Below are 19,442 nucleotides of genomic sequence, written 5' to 3'. Positions count from 1 at the left end.
AATGTCTGAGGTATGATTTGGTTGGTTTTTAAATGTTGATTATTTGAGCTGTGCCCCAAATACCCGTTAGCCATTCAAGGCGCAGCAAAAGAAAATAAGAGGCAGGAAGACGTGGAAAAAGTAAATAGGATTTAAAGTTGTTCTTCAGGAGCCCTTGCTTTTGTCATGTTCAAGTGCGGCTCAATAAAAGATAAGATGAGTGAGAAAGAGTGTCACCGAGGAAAATACAATTAAGGTCCCCCCCTCCATGGGTTATAAAGGTCCCCCCAAATGTGCCCACAGATGCCTCTTGATTAGTGAAGCTGACAGGGAATCTTATCTTCTTCATCTTGTTGGATTGTATGTAGTTCAGACCTTTGTGTTACTAGCTCAGAAGAGCCACCTAATAATTTTTAAGGGCAAGAATGTATTTCTAGTGGGAAAAATGGTGATGTGGCAAAATGCTTTCAATGAGTAGGAGACCTAACATGTCAGTGGATAATTCTTATTTCAAGCACCCTTTTTCTGAGGAAAGGTTTTTTAACCTTCTTTTATTTTTATTCCATTATGGACATGAAAATCTAATAAAAGCTGTGAACTATCCCTTTGTAAATATGCACACACCATTGATTCCACACTAATTAACATTCAAGTTGGGGAGGTTTGGGCCAGTTGATATTCATTAATGAATTATTCTTTGTTCCCCCAAGCTGAAAATGTAGCTTTAAGATATAGTAGTGTTTCCACAAAGATAATTTTGATAATCAGGAATAAGCACGTAAAAGCAGCCTGAGGATAAGATAGAAAACCTGAAATAAGGTAATCATTTCTGTGATTTTATTGACTTACCCCTTCTCTTGTCAGTTCCCCTTTCTGCCACTTTCTTAGACATATCATCACAGTGAGATTTGCAACAGAAAAAAGAGGGGGGAAGGATTAAGTTTAACCCAAGTGACAGTGCTACAATTGCACATATTCTAACTATCTTTGTGTCTTCCCAAAGAATACATGTATCTTCCAAAAACATTGACAAGAATTATCAAGAGTTGCAATGGTACACTCGACTGCTCATTGTATTATACATATAGGATCACAATCAAACAGGAATATAAGTAAAGTACATGGGCAGCAAAGAAGGAAGAATTCATTGTTATGACTTCCATGCAAAATAGACAAGTTCCAATATAGTTTGAGACCACTGGCTGCTCTATGGGAGAATGATGTGGCAGTTTGCTTCCTTACAGATCTGTAGCCTGGAAAGTCCATGAAGGTACTTCTGTCCTATATGTAGGGTCTCTATGAGTTGAAATCAATTGCGGGGCTGTATGTGTGGTTATGGTTTGGTGTTAGGTACCATTGCGTCAGTTCTGACTCATAGCAGCCCTGTATACAACCTATGAAACACTGCCCTGTCCTGTGCTATCCACAAAAGCCGTGCAGCCACTGCTAACCCAGCTTGTTGAAGGTCTTCCTCTGTGTTGCTGCCCTAACACTTGACCAAGCAGGAGGTCCTCCTCCAGAAAAGGGTGTCTTCTGATAGCACGTCCAAAGTACTGAAATACTCATAAAGAACGGAGACATACATATCCAAAAGAATATATACATACATACCAAAAGGGAAGGCTGATGAATGAGAGACTAGAAGAAGGAGTCGGGATTTGAGAAATAGATACAGCTGATAGATATTTTCTTTGATGCACTAACTCAACCCAATTGACATCAAGTTAACTCCAATTCACAGCAACCTTTTGTGGGGTTTCTAAAAGTAACTCTTCTTCACAAGAGCAGGCAGCCTCATTTTTCTCCCATGTTTTGAAGGCTGGTGGGTTTGAAAAGCTGGCCTTTCAGTTGGCACCCTAACATTCACCTTTTTATTGTCTGCATTAGGGTGCTCTACATTTCTTATATCGCCCCTTCTAGAGTATGTGCCTATTAATGATGATGGGAGAAAAATGAGTTGGCATTTTGTATTCATTTATAGCGCTCCCTGGCAAGGCATTGATCTGATAGTAGGGAGGGGAGGAAAACAAACAAACAAACAACAAGCCTCATCATATATTGCCATGCCCGGCACTTAATAAGTCAATGAATGATATCTATAGGAACTCATGGGGGTTTTCTAATAGACCCCCATAAGGTCCCAATGCCTTTTAAAAAGTCACATAATCCAAAATGCAGTTTTGCTGATGCCTATATTTCCAAATATGAATAATGATAGTGATGTTCCATTGTTATTAGATGTGTCTGAGCTAACGGTAGGTCAAAACAAAATTTATTAAACTCCATTAACAAAAGCAATTTGTGTTAGGTTTAGTATTATTTATCAGTGATGGATAGATTTTTTTGAAACCCTCAGCAGTATGAAATTCAGTGTGTGGAGTTTATTCCAATGGTTGTCACCGCAGGTAGAATGGCTCGACCCGCTCATTGAGTTTCCTAAGCTGAGGTCATTGTAGGAGGACTTCACTAATTCTCTTCTCCTGTGGAAGCCCTGGTGGGTTTGAACCACGACCCTATCAGTTCACAGCTGGTTATTTTTTTACCATTGTACCACCAGGGATCCTAGAATTATTCTAAGGGCTAATGATTCTTTATCAAATTCAGAAGAGTTTCAAATGTTAGGAAGGTTCTTATATTTCAAAGCATAGAATAGTCTTCTTCTGGAGACGTTCATACCCTGTACCCTAAGCATGCTTTTCTTTTCTTTTTTTAACATTTTATTAAGGGCTCATACAACTGTTATCGCAATCCATACACACATCAATTGTGTAAAGGGCATTTGTACATCATTCTCAAAACATTTTCTCTCCACTTAAACCCCCCGACATTAGGCCCTCATTTTCCCCCTCCCTCCCCGCTCTCCCCTCCCTCATGAGCCCTTGATAGTTTATAAATTGTTATTTTGTCATATCTTGCCCTGTCCAACGTCTCCCTTCACCCACTTTTCTGTTGTCCATCCCCCAAGGAGGGGGTCACATATAGTTCTTTGTAATCGGTTCCCTCTTTCCTACCCACTCTCCCTCTACCCTCCCTGTTTCACCACTAACACCTGGGTAAGTGTAGCACTGCTAACTCCAGAAGCATGCTTTTCTTGTCTGATGGGCAGCTATATTTTACTGTCAGGTTTCCTTGGAATGAACCCACAATTAATTAAACATTGGCTTTTTCATTGCATCTGAATTTTATCAGTATAAAGAAATATAAAAACTACATGCACCTAAAGATGTGTAACCTCTCCTAAAGTTTTTAATATCCTCTTCATAAAACAGTTGGCTCTACTTGTTTATTTAAACATCAACTCAGGTTGTCATAACTACTGGTGGGAAATGTGTTCCGCTTCCATGTGCGCTGTCACCCATGTGCCTGGAGGATCATCTCCGTGGAGATGGACTTCCTTGGATGAATCTTCCTGGGCTGTTCGGCTGCTTCTCCTGTTTAAAGTTACATACCCTCTGCTGTTGTTGCATCAGTGAAAGTCCCAGCCTCTTTAGCATGGAGAGTGTGCAGCATTTCAAAGGCATTGAGTCCCTCACATGGTCCACTGGACATATTGTATTTAGTTAATTTGTTTTGAATTTTTACCAGGACTTAGGTAAAGATTAAGACATCTTAGATAAAATAGCCAGGAAATGTTCATTTGCATTAAAGTAACATACAAACAAACAAACAAAAACCCCAAGCAAACAAAAAAATAGACAAACAAACAAACAACCGCAAACACAACTGTCAGGCAGGCTGAAAACAAAATCTTAAGCCTAGCCAGTTTAGCGGATATTTGGATGATGATTTAGACTTTTAGGGATGGGAGAAATCCATTCTGAGAGCCATGTCTAGAAGGTTCACAGAATCATTAATACCAGCTAACATCACACCCTTCACCAAAGTGAAGCCGTTCCAACCATCACATTCGGGGTGAGTTAATTAAATATTTCACCAGCATGGCTCAAGAATAATGTTACAAATGTATAAAAGGCCCTTGGCAGAAAAATGTTTCCCCATCTCCGATTTAGAGATTCACTGTTTCAGTGGTTTGTCTCACCAAGACATCACAGGATGAACTTGACAATACAAATGGTCCTAATGAATAATACGTGGGCTGTGAACAACCATATTTTCCCTTGGTTTAAAACAGTGGTCCTTAAGCTTTTGTGTGCATTTGAATCACCCAGAGGGCTGTAGACAGTGTTAATGTAGACCCGCCCCCAGGCATTCCCATTCAGAAGTTCTCAGGAAGGACTCAAGGGTTCTCATGCTTAACCAACTTCACTAATGAGTTGGGGACACGTAGATCCGTTGCAAGTGTGATTTATAAACACACATGCTCATATGTGTTCAGGCAGGTATGTATGCTCTTTTCTTTCACGTGAGCTCAATGAGTGAAGCTTGGTGTTGGCGGTACTGGCTTCACTAATCCCATGACTCTTATGGGTGTCTCTACTAGCCAGCCTCCACGGCAAGCCTGTTTTCATATGAATTAACTTCGCAATACTATCAGCGGTGTGAGATCTAACAGCTGTACCCTCTGAATATATTACAGAAATGCATTTAATATAAAAACTAATTTCTACCCAGGATACCAAAAAATTCTCCCATCATTTGCCCTTCGTCAAAAGTATTCACACACTTCAGGAGTTACTGCAATACTTGCATCAGTGACGAGCAGTCCTGCTGTGACTGACCAGGTTGGGTAAAGGGAGAAAGGTGGTTACACTGGCCCACCAGTCACTCCACTCTGCAGTCCACGTGGCCAGATTCAGGAAAGTGCCTGTCAAAGAAAATTATTCTTTCACTTTCTAAAAGGAACAGCCAGGAGGATTCTAAGTGAAGTGGTCAACACCGTCCTGTTAATATTTACAACATGAAGGCTGTCCACAAAACAGTGAACTGCATTTCAAGTCTCTCTCTTTACATGTCTATTTATGCTTCTTTCTACAAAACTAAACCCCTAAACCTCTTCCACACCTAAAGATTAGAGCAAATATGCTAGGCAACTAGATAGGAAAACCGAAAGAGCCAAATCCATTGCCATCAAGTCAATTCTGACTCTTAAGAATCCCTATAGGAGGTTTCTGAGGTTTGTCAATCTCATCTTTCCCCTGCAGAGCGGCATGGAAGTTTGAACTGCTAACTTGGCAGTTAGCAGTCCAATGCTTCCCAACAGTGCCACGGTATTTGGTTAAATCACTTTCTCATTTGAGAAGGCTGGCCCTCTATGAGGGTAAAATCTGTCGTCATGAATAGATGACCCCATCCATTCTTTTCATCGATTCCAAGTGCAGAACAAACGTATAGAACAGGGTCAAGCTGCCTATAGGGTTTCTAAGGCTGTCAACCTTCACTGAAGCTGATTGTGGAGGGGCTGGTGGGTTAAAACCACCCTCCTTTTAGTGAAAGCCGAGTGCTTAAACACTGGGCATTCAGGCCCCTCTTATGAAAACAATCAACATAATAATATTTACAACAACACGTATTGTATGATCCCTGATGCCACAGTAGTTGAACACTTGACCGCTAAACTGAAGGTTGGCAGTTGAAAACCACTATCTACTTCTGTGCGGGGGAAAGATATGGCGGTCCACTGCCATCATGATTCACTGCCCTCTGGGGCAGTGCTAGCATGCCCTATGCGGTCACTGAGATGCACATCCTGAAGGCTCCTTAGAAGCAAGGATGGCAAGATTTCATCTCATCTACTTGGACATGCGCAAGGAGAGACCAGTCTCTGGAGAAGGACGTCACATCTGGAAAAGTTAGAGGTGCAGGGAGAAAGAGAAAGACCCTCAACAAGATGGATTGGCCCAGTGGCTACAAGTATAGTCCCAAAGCATAGGAGCCATTGGGAGGATAGGGCACAACCGGGGGGAACTTGGTTCTTTTGTACATAGGATGGCTGAGTCGAAACCAACTCAACAGCACCTAACCACGAGAGCTAGAACGTACTCCATGATAACGGTTCTGCTAACACGTATGGAGCAATGACCGAGAACCGGAATTGCATTGAGATTGACACGAATTATCTCAACAGTCACCCAAACATCCTCATAATACAAGGTGCACTTTTTTATTTGAATAATAGGTAAAATGGGAACAGAGTGCTTCAGGAATAATTTACTCCTTCCTTCATACTCAGTGAGTACAGAGTGAACCTCGAACATCTGAAATTCAAACTAAATTCACTGTCATTGAGTTGGTTCCCACCCAGAGCTACCCAATCCAGGGCTGCTGACCTGGTCAGTTTGACCAGGAGCCTAACTTCCCTGTAGGTATCTTGATTCCAGAATCCAATCGTTTAACCACTACTAGTCTACCCATGAGACCCATTTTATATTCTTGTACATAATATTGTCACTCCAGCAAAGTATAATTGAAACTAGATATAAGGCACTGAAGATCCTTCACAGAATATATTTCATTGAAAAGATGGAAAGAAGGAATTTGAGAGATGCTACTTCATGCACACTTCAAAACAGCCTTCTGGACCGCATGCCACGTAATATGTGCCGAACACATAGCAAGACCCCAGATGTCTAAAAGTTTTCTGAAATTGTGATTATTACACTCGTGCAGGTAATGAACTACAAATTCGTAATTTTCCTTTCTTGAGAGGAAGTGATCCATTATTTCACTCTTTAATAAAGTTGACAAAGTTGAATGGACGTGGTAGTCTGGATACCACCTTAACACCATCTAAATTTCATAAGCCTGTGATTGTTCCCCAGTTCATGTTTTTTAAGGGAAAGTTAGTACTTTCGAATGTCATGTCTCATAGACACTTTTTCTTGGTAGGAATTATGATGTAGTTATTTACAGTAGAAATATAATTTGCCACAGTAGATGCCCGATGTTTCATATGGAAGCAATTAACGTCACCAACTCAAAATAGGAATTATTAAGCTAATTCAATAACATTCCAAGAAGGAACTTAGCAACTAAGTCAGTGCAGATTTGCAAATGCAACAAGCACATTCAACCGGCACCGATTCCAAGTCTCTGTACGTCTCCAAACAGCTCTCTGCACAGTGGTAACACTTCTAATCCCTGTAATTTATTCATGTCAGGATACGCTCCAAAGCATTGTTTGCATGTGTTATCCACTAGCTTTAAAACAGTATTCATTATGGGAGGGAGCAGACACACCTGACCAGAGAGGTTTGATGCAATGCTATTTGTGCCCAAGAATACACTATTTGGCAAACACATGTAACCTATGTGTAAAGTAAAAGAGGAGGTCGGAGGATTCAAGATCGAAATCCCTTATTTCCAGCATTTTCCCAGGAGCCACACCGCAATCACTGTGTCACTTCTAAATCTTACTCTAAACGCTTTTCTGTGCGCCACTTGGGGAACCAAACTGGCCATTTCTCAGTGGACTTTTTTGAATACACTGAATTTTGCTCTTTCAAGCCACAGATACCACATGAACAGAAAAGGTAATGATCTTAATTTCCATCCTTTGATCAGGACAGAGGTTTTCCAAATGACGAATGTGTCTCCTTGTCCTTGGCACAAACCATCCAGGATAATTTAGAAAGCTGAAAAGTCCCCAAAAGCCAAATTATCAGACTGGGTGGGGTGGGGTGGGGGAATGCACTCAGCTTTTAAAGCCAGCATAAAGTGTTGATGCCCTCAGAAATGCTAATGTCAAGTTTTATGTTTCAGGTCATCCAAACAGTGAGTGCCATGGACAAAGATGATCCTAAAAATGGACATTATTTCTTATACAGCCTTCTTCCAGAAATGGTCAACAATCCGAATTTCACCATTAAGAAAAATGAAGGTAAAGACATTAGCTTTGTGGGACGAAGTTAAGCATAAATTAGAAAACGCATTGTGAATTTATAAGATGACTGAAATAGCATGGAAATAATTTTTGCTCACCCTCGAGCAGTTGAAATCCAACTTATCAGCCTAATGGCATGGTAATTACATCACTTTCACCTTTCTAATGCTGAAACAATAGATAAGAAAATTATTAATGTGAAAATTAATTTTATCCTGGGGAATACTTCCATCATTTGTTCCAAACAGGAGGGAAGGATTGAACCCCCAGGAAGGCTGCAGGAGCTTTGAGACACTGAGCTATCGGAGAGAGGGGGGCTGGATCGGCGTTGGGGAGTTTTAATAGAGCATTGTACCAAGTCTTCTGGGAAAGACTGTTCTACTTTGGCCTGGATCGTGGGTACACATTAGAGTTCTTTGTTTTAAGCCCGCATCGACTTTGACAATAGCAATTAAATCAGAAAATCCTTCCTGAAGGACGACACTCCTTATCAACTTTATTGTGCCGCTAACATGCACTGACTTTATTCCTGTCGTGCACGCACAGAGCTCATGCAATACATTTCATTATTTCTTGAAGACTAAGCATGGATTAACTGGTTCCCACAGCTATTTCCTATTACATGTGAAGGTCATAGATCATTCTTTAACACCCTATATCATCTGTACACTTTTTTGTTTCTAAGCTGCTATCTATTTACCAAAGATTTTTAAAGTGTTTGTTTTCACTAAGCCATATTTAAATCTTAGTTTTAGCTGATTTAAAAGGATTAGTAATATAAATGTATTGTCTCAGCCTGTCTACTGGCATTACTATAGGCATGTGTTTAGATTTTTGGATGTCTCTTTAAGAGCTAGACTCAATTACAAGAGTAAAACTCTGATCATGACATCTGTTGGTATTACTAGATTTATTCTCTTTGAAGGAGGTTCTGAACTGTAATGAATTTTCATTTATGAAATCACATTTCATGGCTCTTGTTAAATATAATATGGCCTTACCATTTGACACGATTCTAGGTAGTTTTTGTGGATGCTTTGATGAATGTGCATCCATCACAGCAAAAGAAATGAGAAGGTTGTTTATATAGATATTCTTCATTAAGCTGGTTTCCATTATTACAAAACCAGGAGATAAAAATATGTCCTTTCCCCTCAATGATGGAATGCTCATTTATCTTCCGTCTCTAATTAAGAACTCAAGTCCAAATACATTCATTCATTCTTCAGTTAAGCTTCCACGATTTCTTTTCAATGGAAGTCAAATGATATGTTGAAGATGAAAGTGCATTCTGCAATCCCAAACAGCTCATTGTCCAAACATAAAGAATGACCCAGGATTCTTCATTGTGAGCTAACAGATACCAGTCATTTTTGTATGTGCATATCGTACTCTATATTTTAGACTACCCTATATTGGAATGTTTTCCCATACTAAAAATCCGAGCTCCTGGGTGATTCCTGTATATTCCATAGTTTAAGATAGGCTTATTATAAATGTGGCCCAAGGGATTCATTGGTCAGTGTGTGTTGATGAATGAAAAGGTGCTCTTGGGTGCTTTGTGGTTTTGTACTCTATGTTATTTCAACATGGCAGATTTTAGTCCTCAGCTGAATTAATTTTATACTCAGTTGCATGTGACCTTTGGACTCAGAAGACAGCAGTAAGCTATATGCTAAAGAATCCTCCTCTTGTTTTATGAAATCCTTATATATTTCAGTAAACATGATAGTAGACTGTTTCTTTGGGAGTTAACCAATGGAAATTACAGATCTGCTAAGTTGTGTGTTTGTGTGTAACAATAGAGGAAAAAGAAAAGATGCCAGGGTTGTAAAATGATTTGAAATGGAGAGCACGCTCTCTGTATCACAATAGTTTATCTTAAATTATGCATTTATCTATTTTGTAAAGCTGACCATATAATTTACTGTTCCTACTGGGACATTTTTAAAAGTGAAAGGAATCACTGTTTTTATTTATGGCTGGAAACAGCCATAAACCAAAACTGTTTGGGGAAAATGAGGACATATGTTCACTGTGATTTTGAATTTAAGACCCAAATATTCAACATCTTCTCCATAGAATAAATCATGAACCTCTAGGTCTTTGGAAGAGAAATGTAAAGTTTATACTCTATCTCTCTTTGATTTTGGAGATTCATGAATTTTGCTCCATAGAGTACAACTATTTTGATTCCCCCCCAAAATGTTAAGTTTAAGATGTGATAGATTGCTTCTTTATATCTGTTACTTTTATTTTTATAAGTAATGAGAGCATATATGCAACAAAAGAAATCTAAAACCTACACATAATTTTCTTTTAAAATGCTATATACTTGAGTTTGAAAATGAGGAAAGGCAAATGGTATGATTCTATTTACAGTTGCTTCTTTGTTATTCATATAAACTTTAAAGTTGTTAAGAGGTGATGTTTCTCCACTGAGACTACAATACTTTGTAGATTCAAACCCACAAGAGAATGGTTAAGATTATGTAATGCCTAATATAATCAAATTTATAATGAATAGAAAGATCCCTTCTTTAATTAGAGATTTCAGGGGGGTTGGTTTCAGCATCTATCACCTTCTAAGTAACTTGGAGCATTGTCTTTCTGTTTAACGTTACTATGGTCTTTCTTCTCGCTCACAAAGAATAGACCTAATGCAATTTTCAGTTGACGAATTCATAATCAAAGGCAAAATGAGATAGAAATTAGCTGTCACTTGTCTCCCTCAGAGCTGAGTGATTTCACAAACAATTCTCTTTCTGAATATATGTGAATTATCTGCTTGCCAGAACTGGAAAACAACCTTCAGTGATGATAGCGGTGGAACCCAAGATCAAGCTGTGGTGACTCATTCATATCACACATATTTGCCAGACAGTCACGCTCAGACATTGGTTTCTCCATAGGCCAGTTCGGTGAATTTGTAGAAAAAGGAAGTTTGGCTGACCTAATTGGAAGATTGTCCTCTATTCCATGCATGGAAATGGAGGAGACCCAACAATTCAGTATAACGAGACAGAAAACAATTGGACAGTTTTGCAAAAACAGCAATAACGTGCTTGCAAAAAAAATTTGAGGAGTACAGAAAGCTCTCGAGCTCTTTTCCACCCTGCGCATTCTGAGTAAAATATTTGTTTATAATGACCAGAAAGCATTGTGGTGAAATGGGAAGCTTTATATTTTACACTGCACTATTTCAGTCAGGTGTATGGAAATATGGGGCATGGGAGCCTTGATTTCTAGGGAAAGTCTGTGGGAAGAAGAGAAGTAGACAATGAACTTGACTTAGTTGATGAAGAATAGCTACCTTTCCCTTACAGCTTCCTAAGAAGAGACAGTGGGGGATCAGATTACCTAATGACATTGAATCTGTTTTCCTCTTCTTGATATATCTTCTTTGACCGCATCATAATTCATAAAAACCTTTCTTTAAAGAGATAATGTATTTTATTTAAATACTGAAGATAGTGATTAAAGCTTTAGAATCATCCATGTTGTGCATTAGTACAGCAATGTATCTCAGACTTTATATATCTATCTTTTCACAGTACAATCCATACCCTCTTTTAGATGTTTCCATTTCAACTGATTTGCCTACTTCGTGTAGTAAATTTTTTAAATCTCCTTTTTCCCCCTTCTGTAAATATCCTTTGTAAGCAAATTCTGACAGCAATCAAGTTACCTTAAACCTCGGTGCCCTCATTTCACTCGTGGCTCTAGTGTGAAAAGACTTGCTTAGGAGCGCCATGCTTGCAGTATCAGACAGATGTATTAGCTCCCACTTAACTCTAGCCAAGAACAGGTAGTTCTGATAGCATGGCCCTGCTCGATACCCACTTTCATGAAATGATCATGGAAGACCAGGGTGCTTACAGAAAAGTGTGGTGAAAAACGCAGATGGTGCCCGGCTATCAATCGGAATAGTGTCTGGGGTTTTCAAAGCTTGTATTCAAACAAAGTGAGGAGTCAAGGAAGGCCACACAAAAGCACGCCGGCTTGTGTGATCCAAAGATGGCAATAAAAAAATCCAAATCTGATGAAGTGAAAAGTATCTGAGCTTAAATTGTGAACACCCAGTTTGTAAAAGGCTATGAGGGACAGTGGGAGCCCAAAACCCATATGCAGAGTATCTATTCAGATTAAGCTACTGGCAGATCCCCTGTAGCCACAGGAAAGTGTCTCAACCAGCTTCACTATCAGGCAGAGATCACTGTAAACTTGCTTATGCTGGATTGAAATTGATCATTGGTCAATTGACTGCCCACTTGACCCAACCTGAATTTGTTATCAGCACGAGCATTTCTTGTTCCCTTACAAAAATTTCTTCCCTGGATTTTTAAATATTGATGGTGACCTTTCCTTTCTTACTCAGTATTCATATTTTTATCTTTATATTATTATTTTATTCTTACCATTTAAAAAAAGAAGAAGCAGCATGGATCATGGAGGTTTATCTGTAACCTGCCTGTGGCACTAGGGAAGCCAGAGGAGGTCATAGATGACCCTCCTTTGCCACTCACTGCAACATCCTCTGAATTCAGCTTGAATTTCTGATGGTTCATTTGTAAGTATTTTCATTAAAACCATTTTGCATGTGATTCCAAAAAAAAATAGAAGACTCATTAGTAAAATAGAAAACAATGCTTATATAAATCCCTTGTTCCTTAACTTCCCATCATTTCTTAACTTCTGACTTACTCTTAATTAGGCCTCTTTATAGCTTTAATTCTGCAGATTTATTTATTAAAATATTGCAGAGTAATTCTAAACGTGGTTTCATAAACCATTGGGAAACCCCGGACCTCATTAAAATACATAATTCTATGAGGTTATCCACTGCTTTCTGCAAACCAGGTGTAGGTGTAGTGCTTGCAGAAGGCAGTGGATAACAATGAATGCCCCAAATCCATTCACAGAATCCCCACGTGGAGTAAGCCTCCAGTGAATTCCCTTGGACCACTGAGCAGGGCTGTAAACCATCTTGCCCTCTGAGACAGTTCATTGGAAAATGGATTACTGCAGATATTATTAGGTTAAAATTAAACATATTATCGTATGGTTTTCCTTTTGGCCCATTTTTAATAGGTTCCAGTTTTTATTCTCTTTTGATTTCACTTGGATTGAGGTTTTTATGTGTTTTATTTTGCGGCAGTTGTGTAGTTTTTTGAATGATTTTCTTCATATTAAATCTAAGATAGGAAAATATAGAGAGACAGTAACTAGATGAATAGAACTATAATAGGGGGTAATAGGGAGCTAACAATGGGCACAAGAATGAAGTAAATATTCTAACATTGATTATGATGATGATTACACTACTCTTTTTAAACCATTGAATTGTATGGTACATGAATTATATGTCAATAAAACTGTTAAAAGAGAGAAAGAAACATGAAACATGCTCAGCTATGTAAGTGTGCTCCAAAGGATATTATAATGCCCAACTAGCCAACTGCCACCTAGTTCTGCCAACGCACATAGGCTTTCTGTGGGGTTTCCTGGGTTTTGCCAATCTTTATGGGAGCAGAGAGCACCATCTTTCACCTGTGGAGTGGCTGGTGGTCTTTCCGGTTCATTGGCCACCTATTACTTTGGCAGTGCCTTCTGAAAGGGTACTTTAACAGAAAAGCACAAAATTTTAATAAATAATAAAATGCAGTTAGGAGGTGTATTAGTCTGGGTACTTTAGAGAAACAAATCCACAGGAACGCATGTATAAGAGAATTTTACATAAAGGTTAAGTACACATCAAGAAAACATCCCAACCCAGTGCTGCCCAAACCCACAAGTCCAACATTAACCCCTATGCCTGACACCAATCCACAAAGTCCTTCTCCATCTCACAAAACACACACAATGATGCCGACTGCAGGAGGAAAGCTGAATCTAAGCGTTGGCAGGGGTCTCCACACGGCTGCAATGTAGTTTTCTTTCTATTTCTCCCTTGCCGGAAGGGAACTGAGAGTTCTTCACAGAATGGCCAGCTCTAGCTTCTGAATTGTGAAGATCACTTTAAATTCTAGCCCCTCGTGCTAGTTTACATCACCACCGCACCACCCACCATCAAATATCTATTCTAGGGGAAATGTGGGACCTAGGCTGGAAAATAAAATAAAAGACAGACCCTAAGACGATCCCTTGGCATTTAGACTATCATGAGTCTACCTCAGAATCTTCTCATCACAGAACTTAAAATTGATTTCCTTGGCCCCACGCAAGCCGAAGCTGGTCACTTGTCCTGCCACTTCTCTCCAGCTGAACCGTCATGTGCCACTCTACTGCATTCCGGATGTAGGCATTGAGAGGCAGACAGTCTCTCCCTCTCCTCTGCTTAAGCATCCATCCAGGCTGCATGTCACCCATTCAGGCTGAACTGCACTGGAAAGGCCTTTCCTAGAATGGACACAGCCGAGAGCCATCTTCCGATAGCATTGTCCTCTATGAACTACTTTATTGTTGTTGTTAGGTTCTGCTGTAGGGTTCCGATGCATAAACACCTTGGGCGACCTTTAGTTCAGCCATTACACCAGATGCTTTAAGCTCACCTAAGACTTTCTGAAATAGCAGCTCTTCCTTCAAGTAGCCTTTTAAGAAGGCTGCATGCTTCAGCTACTGCAAAGTCATTATTGTTGGGTTTCCCAGGCAACCACACCTAGGCAACAAGTGAAAACTGTGTGCTAGTGTGAGTGCGGTCTATAGATGCAGTTGCTGTTTCTCTGCCCGTATAGTGGTTGCTCCCACCGCAGCAGACCTCTCACCCAACATCAGCTGAAGGTCTTTGCCATCAAAACCATCAGCTCTCACTCATGTAAAGCACAATCCCTTTCCTCAGTGCAGAATACAAAAAGGTAATCATGCTCCATTTGCATGGAACAGGAAGTCCAACTGGGATCCCCCAAATGTAGAACAGTGTTGGGCATACATGATCCACAAAAGCTCTGCTTCAGTAATTCATAATGTATTGCTTATGCTTCCAGCAACCTTCCGTTGATAAAAAGCCATTTATGTTTCATTTTGTCACCTACTCTGTAATTAAAGATGAGGTGCAAGCTCAGTGAAACAGATAACGGAGCTACATGTGCACTGTCTTCATGGTGACTGCCTATATGCTTTGGCTCAGGAAACATGGTGATTTTGTTTTGTTTTGCTTTGTTTTGTAAAACCCTTCTACTGGGTCCAAACTTTGTATCTTCCCTTTTATTTATTTTTGAAGTCATAAGACAAAGGGGGCCTTGAACATGGAAGAATTTCCTTGGCAAATATTGAAAATCCTAAAATGATTGCTCTGGTCAAAGAGTGCACTGTCTTAGTGTCTGTTTTTCAGTGTTTGCTGTGAGAGGTCATTTAGCCCCAAGTAGACTGCCTGCTGGGGATGTACTTTAAATACAAGGCGCAGAGATCCAAGGGGGGCTTCTTAAAGTTATTCAATGTTGTGAATTGCATTGAACCCTTTCTGTTGCTCAGAGTCATTTCTGGTCCTTGCCGAGCATTCAAATTATGAAAATTAGCAAGAAAAGAAAACTAGGTACAGGCCTAATTATCCGGTCGTTGTTGTGTACTCCTGGGTCATTTCAAACTCAGTGACCTTAGGGGACAGAGGCTAACTGCCCCAGAGGGTTTCACAGGCTGTAATCTTTATGGGGAGCCAATTGCCAGGTTTTTTCCTCCCACAGAGTCACTAGTGGGTTGAAACCACTCGTGACCTTGTCTTAGCTGGTGATCCTTTAGACGTTGCTCCATCAGATGCTGTCAGACACAGAAAGCTTTGATCTTGAACACCTTACCTTCCCTTCCTGGCTTAGATTCAGAAGAACATCTGGAAGATTGCATGAAATTCAGATCACCGTTTTCCAGTTAGCCTGACTTGTTTGGGCCACGTTATTAGTGGTGTCATTAAGGAAGAACACTGTTTACTGACTTCTCATCTGTTTACCAGCATAAAAAGAGGCCTTGGGACTTGGTGGGTGTCAAACCAACTTGATTGCCCTTTGGTAACACAGCCATACATGAAAACTAAATGTGAGAACTACAATGAGCTGTCAGTCTATGCAAATTTTCCTTTCAAAAGAGTATCAACTGTAGTTGGCTATCGTTTCATCTCTATTTTGCAACGGAGGTTTTGCATTTGGAATTAATGTGAACAGTTTATAGACACAACATTAGGCATATGTGACATTCCATCGAGGGATGTGACCTCAATAACACACACCATGTGCTTTGGATTCCTTCGTTTGTTGAAGAAGCCACTAGAGATGATGTGAAATCGCTCCAGGGGCTACTCCCCATAGCTAAGTCTCAGAAAAAAGTTGACTTGGAATGAATTAGAATAAAGGATGAAAGCGAGAGCCTGCGGAATGTCAAACAGCCCCGGCTTCCTAGTTAAAAATGTGTAGGTTTTAGGATCCTGGCTCTTTTTATTATGATCTGTGAGACCTTATGGAAGCAACTGACTAATCTTGAACCTTTTCTATAGAACGGAAAGAAAGATCACCTCAATGCTTTTGTTTTGTTCTTAATAATCAAATCGTATTACAAATAAAAGCCATGAAAAGACAGTGCTCAGGCTCTAGGGGTGGCACACATGGTTGGTGTTGGAGGGGATTGCAGTATCTTACCTGACAAAACACTGGCACTCCTGACCCAGCCACTTGACACGAAATCTTGATGGTCACCAGTGTTGAAATCGGTGAGAGGCAAATTGGAGGCGCTCTTCCACTCCCCCCACAGTGTTTGTAACCCTCGTGAATCTTCTCATCCTTCCTATGCAACAAATAAAAATGCCAATAAAGGATATGGAATGAGGCATTTAGAGGATTACTCACAGTATTTCATGCAATGATGAGCCCTGGTCAAGCAGTGGTCAAAGTGCCCAGCTCCTCACGGAGAGGTCTGCAGTTTGAACCTGCCAGCCCCTCCTAGGCAAAAGATGGGGTGATCTATTTCTGAAATGATTTCCAGACTTGGAAACCCTATTGGGAGAGGTCTACTCTGTCTTACAGGGTCAGTAAGTGTTGTAGTAGACTTGATGGCAAAGTGTTTGATTTCTTGTTGGATTATCAGAGAGAAAGGCGATGCGTTGATGCGGATTTTTATGAAACAAAGTAGAAAGTCACAGGTTAGCACACAAAATACTGAGTTTCCAAGTAATAGCCACACATTCTAACTACTATATCATGATAAACAAAGTTCTCCCTTAGATCCTACTCAGTATGGGAGTAGGATTTACAGAAGAAAGCGTTTGCTCTTCTTGGATTCCATCACTGTCACCCTTAGAAGGATTTGGCTATTCAGAGTGGTGCTGCAAACCTTCAGAGACAGCTCACTCTCCCGCGGAGTTGCAGACGGGTGTTCTCCTTACCTCTGGGCTCCTGTCAGCTGGGTTGTACCCAGACCACTCAACGGGTTTATGGTTCCAGGATTAAGACATCCTGGTGATTCCTTTCCAAAAGGACAGTGGCTGCAATTTGTGCTACAGTGGTGTTCCAACGTACGTGCCATGTAATGCACGCCTTTCCTAGCTCCGATGTTGTTGTTCGGTGCCGTGGGATTGCTTTTCTCTTTGTAGTGGCCACCGGTGATGGAGTGGAACTTCCCAATGGCGATTTCGTGGCTGTCACCTTTATGAGGTTAGATCACCATGCCTTACTCCCAGAGAGCCACTGGGTGGGTTCAAACGGTGACTAACCTTTTGTGCCACCAGAGCTGCTTTCAGTTTCCATGGATGGCTGGTTTTCATACCTGACAGGTAACCAACATGTTAGCTGACTTTAGTGACTAAACAATGACAATATCCTGGTTATGGAGAATAGCATTGGATTCATGTTCTGTTTGTTTGCTATTCTAATTGTTTCTTAAATTGCCACCCAAATGAAGACATCCAGGTGTTTTGCAGGGAAGACAATAGTTTTTGTCCTTGGACCTTTCTGGACTCTTCCTGGCCTTTGCTTTCATCCTAGTTGAGTGCCTATAGACTGTCCTTCCTGTATTGCTTGAGAACATTTTTTTCTCAGCCTTTTGATAGCTGTTTATCCTGCAGCTGCCTGGGAGAGGAAAAGTACCTGGTAAACTGAACACAATCATCCTTCTCTGAAGTTCATTCTTTCACTTGGCCAGGCAGTCCTGGCTGGTTCTATCAAGGTCACACTGTGAATTACTTTTCCTCCCTAGGTTTCAGCTTCCCCTCACACAAAAAGAATGGGTCAGTGCTGGGGAACTAAGGGCTCATCTATTCTAGCCTTCTGAGTGTGAAAACATGTGGTGTTGGGAGAAATATCAAAAACTTTGAGATCAGACAAGTCTTGGCTCCACCAATTAAAGGTCATATTAATTTGGACAGACTTTTTTTTTAAAACAGGACGGAAGTGAATTAATATGATCATTTGAAATAAGTCTGATAACCCAAACAAAGGATGTACAATAAATGCCATAGGGCAGAGACTGGAATATATTTGATACTCGATGTGCAAAATGTCCTTTATCAACTTTCAAGAGAACTGCTTTGTAGGGAAATCACTGTACAGATCTAGTTCATCAAAAAATATTGGACATTATCATTAAGATATATGCTTTTATGACATCACAGCTTGTTCTTTCTTAGTGTGTCTGGGAGGAGTCCTAGACATATTAATAGATTTCAATGATGTCCATATGTTAAAAGATAACTCAATAAACATGAATATTATTCCCATGGCTCAAAAATTGTTATCATTACCTGTGTTTCTAGGCTGGAGACAAGAAATGTTAAAAATATTCTGAAGGTGTTTTATTATTGCATAATCAAACAGTATGCAAGCAGGGTTCCAAGTCGTACATGCATGAAGTTCTTCCAAACAAATGTGTTTAAACATGTGTGCCATCCGTGAAGGACTGCAGACCTGTTCTCTTGGCAACACACACACACACACACACACACACACACACACACACATCTTTCTCACAGTTGACTGCCTCCAAAAAGTGCAAAGTTCAATCAAAACAATGGCTTCAGAGTTCCGTTCAAGGCAGAGGGAGAGCTCGTCTCATAAAGTTATGGAGATTGCACTTTGGAATTATAGAAAGAGTGATCTTAATATGCTTTCTCGAAAGACAGGACAATTGTGGGGCTTATTGTGAAGAAGACTGTAAGAAAATGGAAATCTGCATTGCTGAATAAAAGGTCCCCCAAATTGCACCAATTATTATCAGTTTTTCCCATCATGTCAAGACACTGCTCATTCTGCACGGGTAGCAAGGACTGCCGTCCTGCTAGCATTTCATTGGAACACAATGCTCCAGCCACCTACAGCCCTGATCTTGCCCCTTTAGGCTTCCTTTGGTGCCCAGAACTCCAAGAACAGTTTAAAAGCATGTGATCGGAGTCCCACCCACGAGGATGCCAAAACTGTGCCTTTCTACGATGGTGTAAGTCCAAGACTGGAGGATTCTTCAGGGAAGGGTTGTAGAGAGGAGAAGGCATCTTCAGACATACATGGACACAAATGGAGACTATGTCAAGAAGCATTAACTTTTTCATTTTTTCATTTCATAATTGTATATGTTAATTTAATAAAGGTTCCTATCATTTTTATAACAATATTTTTTACATACCCTCGTATATGCAAACATGTAACTTTTGTGCACAACTAGAAGTCTTAGAAAATAAAAAGAATAACTTGGCCATTGCAAGCAGTCATGCAAA

The 19,442-nt window shown here is 40.2% G+C and overlaps 1 protein-coding gene across 2 annotated transcripts in view; it reads left to right on the top strand.

Annotated features, from left to right (window-relative positions):
* The window catches only part of CDH8 (cadherin 8), a 472,175-nt gene that overhangs the window by 395,506 nt on the left and 57,227 nt on the right, over nucleotides 1-19,442 (top strand). For both annotated transcript variants that reach the window (XM_045293654.1, XM_004704627.2), the window contains exon 10: nucleotides 7,639-7,756. In XM_045293654.1, the coding sequence (XP_045149589.1) occupies nucleotides 7,639-7,756 (118 nt within the window). The remainder of the gene's footprint in view (nucleotides 1-7,638; nucleotides 7,757-19,442) is intronic.

The sequence above is a fragment of the Echinops telfairi genome, unplaced genomic scaffold (assembly GCF_000313985.2).
Source record: "Echinops telfairi isolate 266 unplaced genomic scaffold, ASM31398v2 ScPeMD7_2291;HRSCAF=2852, whole genome shotgun sequence".
Taxonomy (NCBI): Eukaryota; Metazoa; Chordata; class Mammalia; order Afrosoricida; family Tenrecidae; genus Echinops; species Echinops telfairi.
The sequence above is the reverse complement of the archived record's forward strand: the minus strand, read 5'-3'. Positions and strand labels throughout refer to the sequence as shown.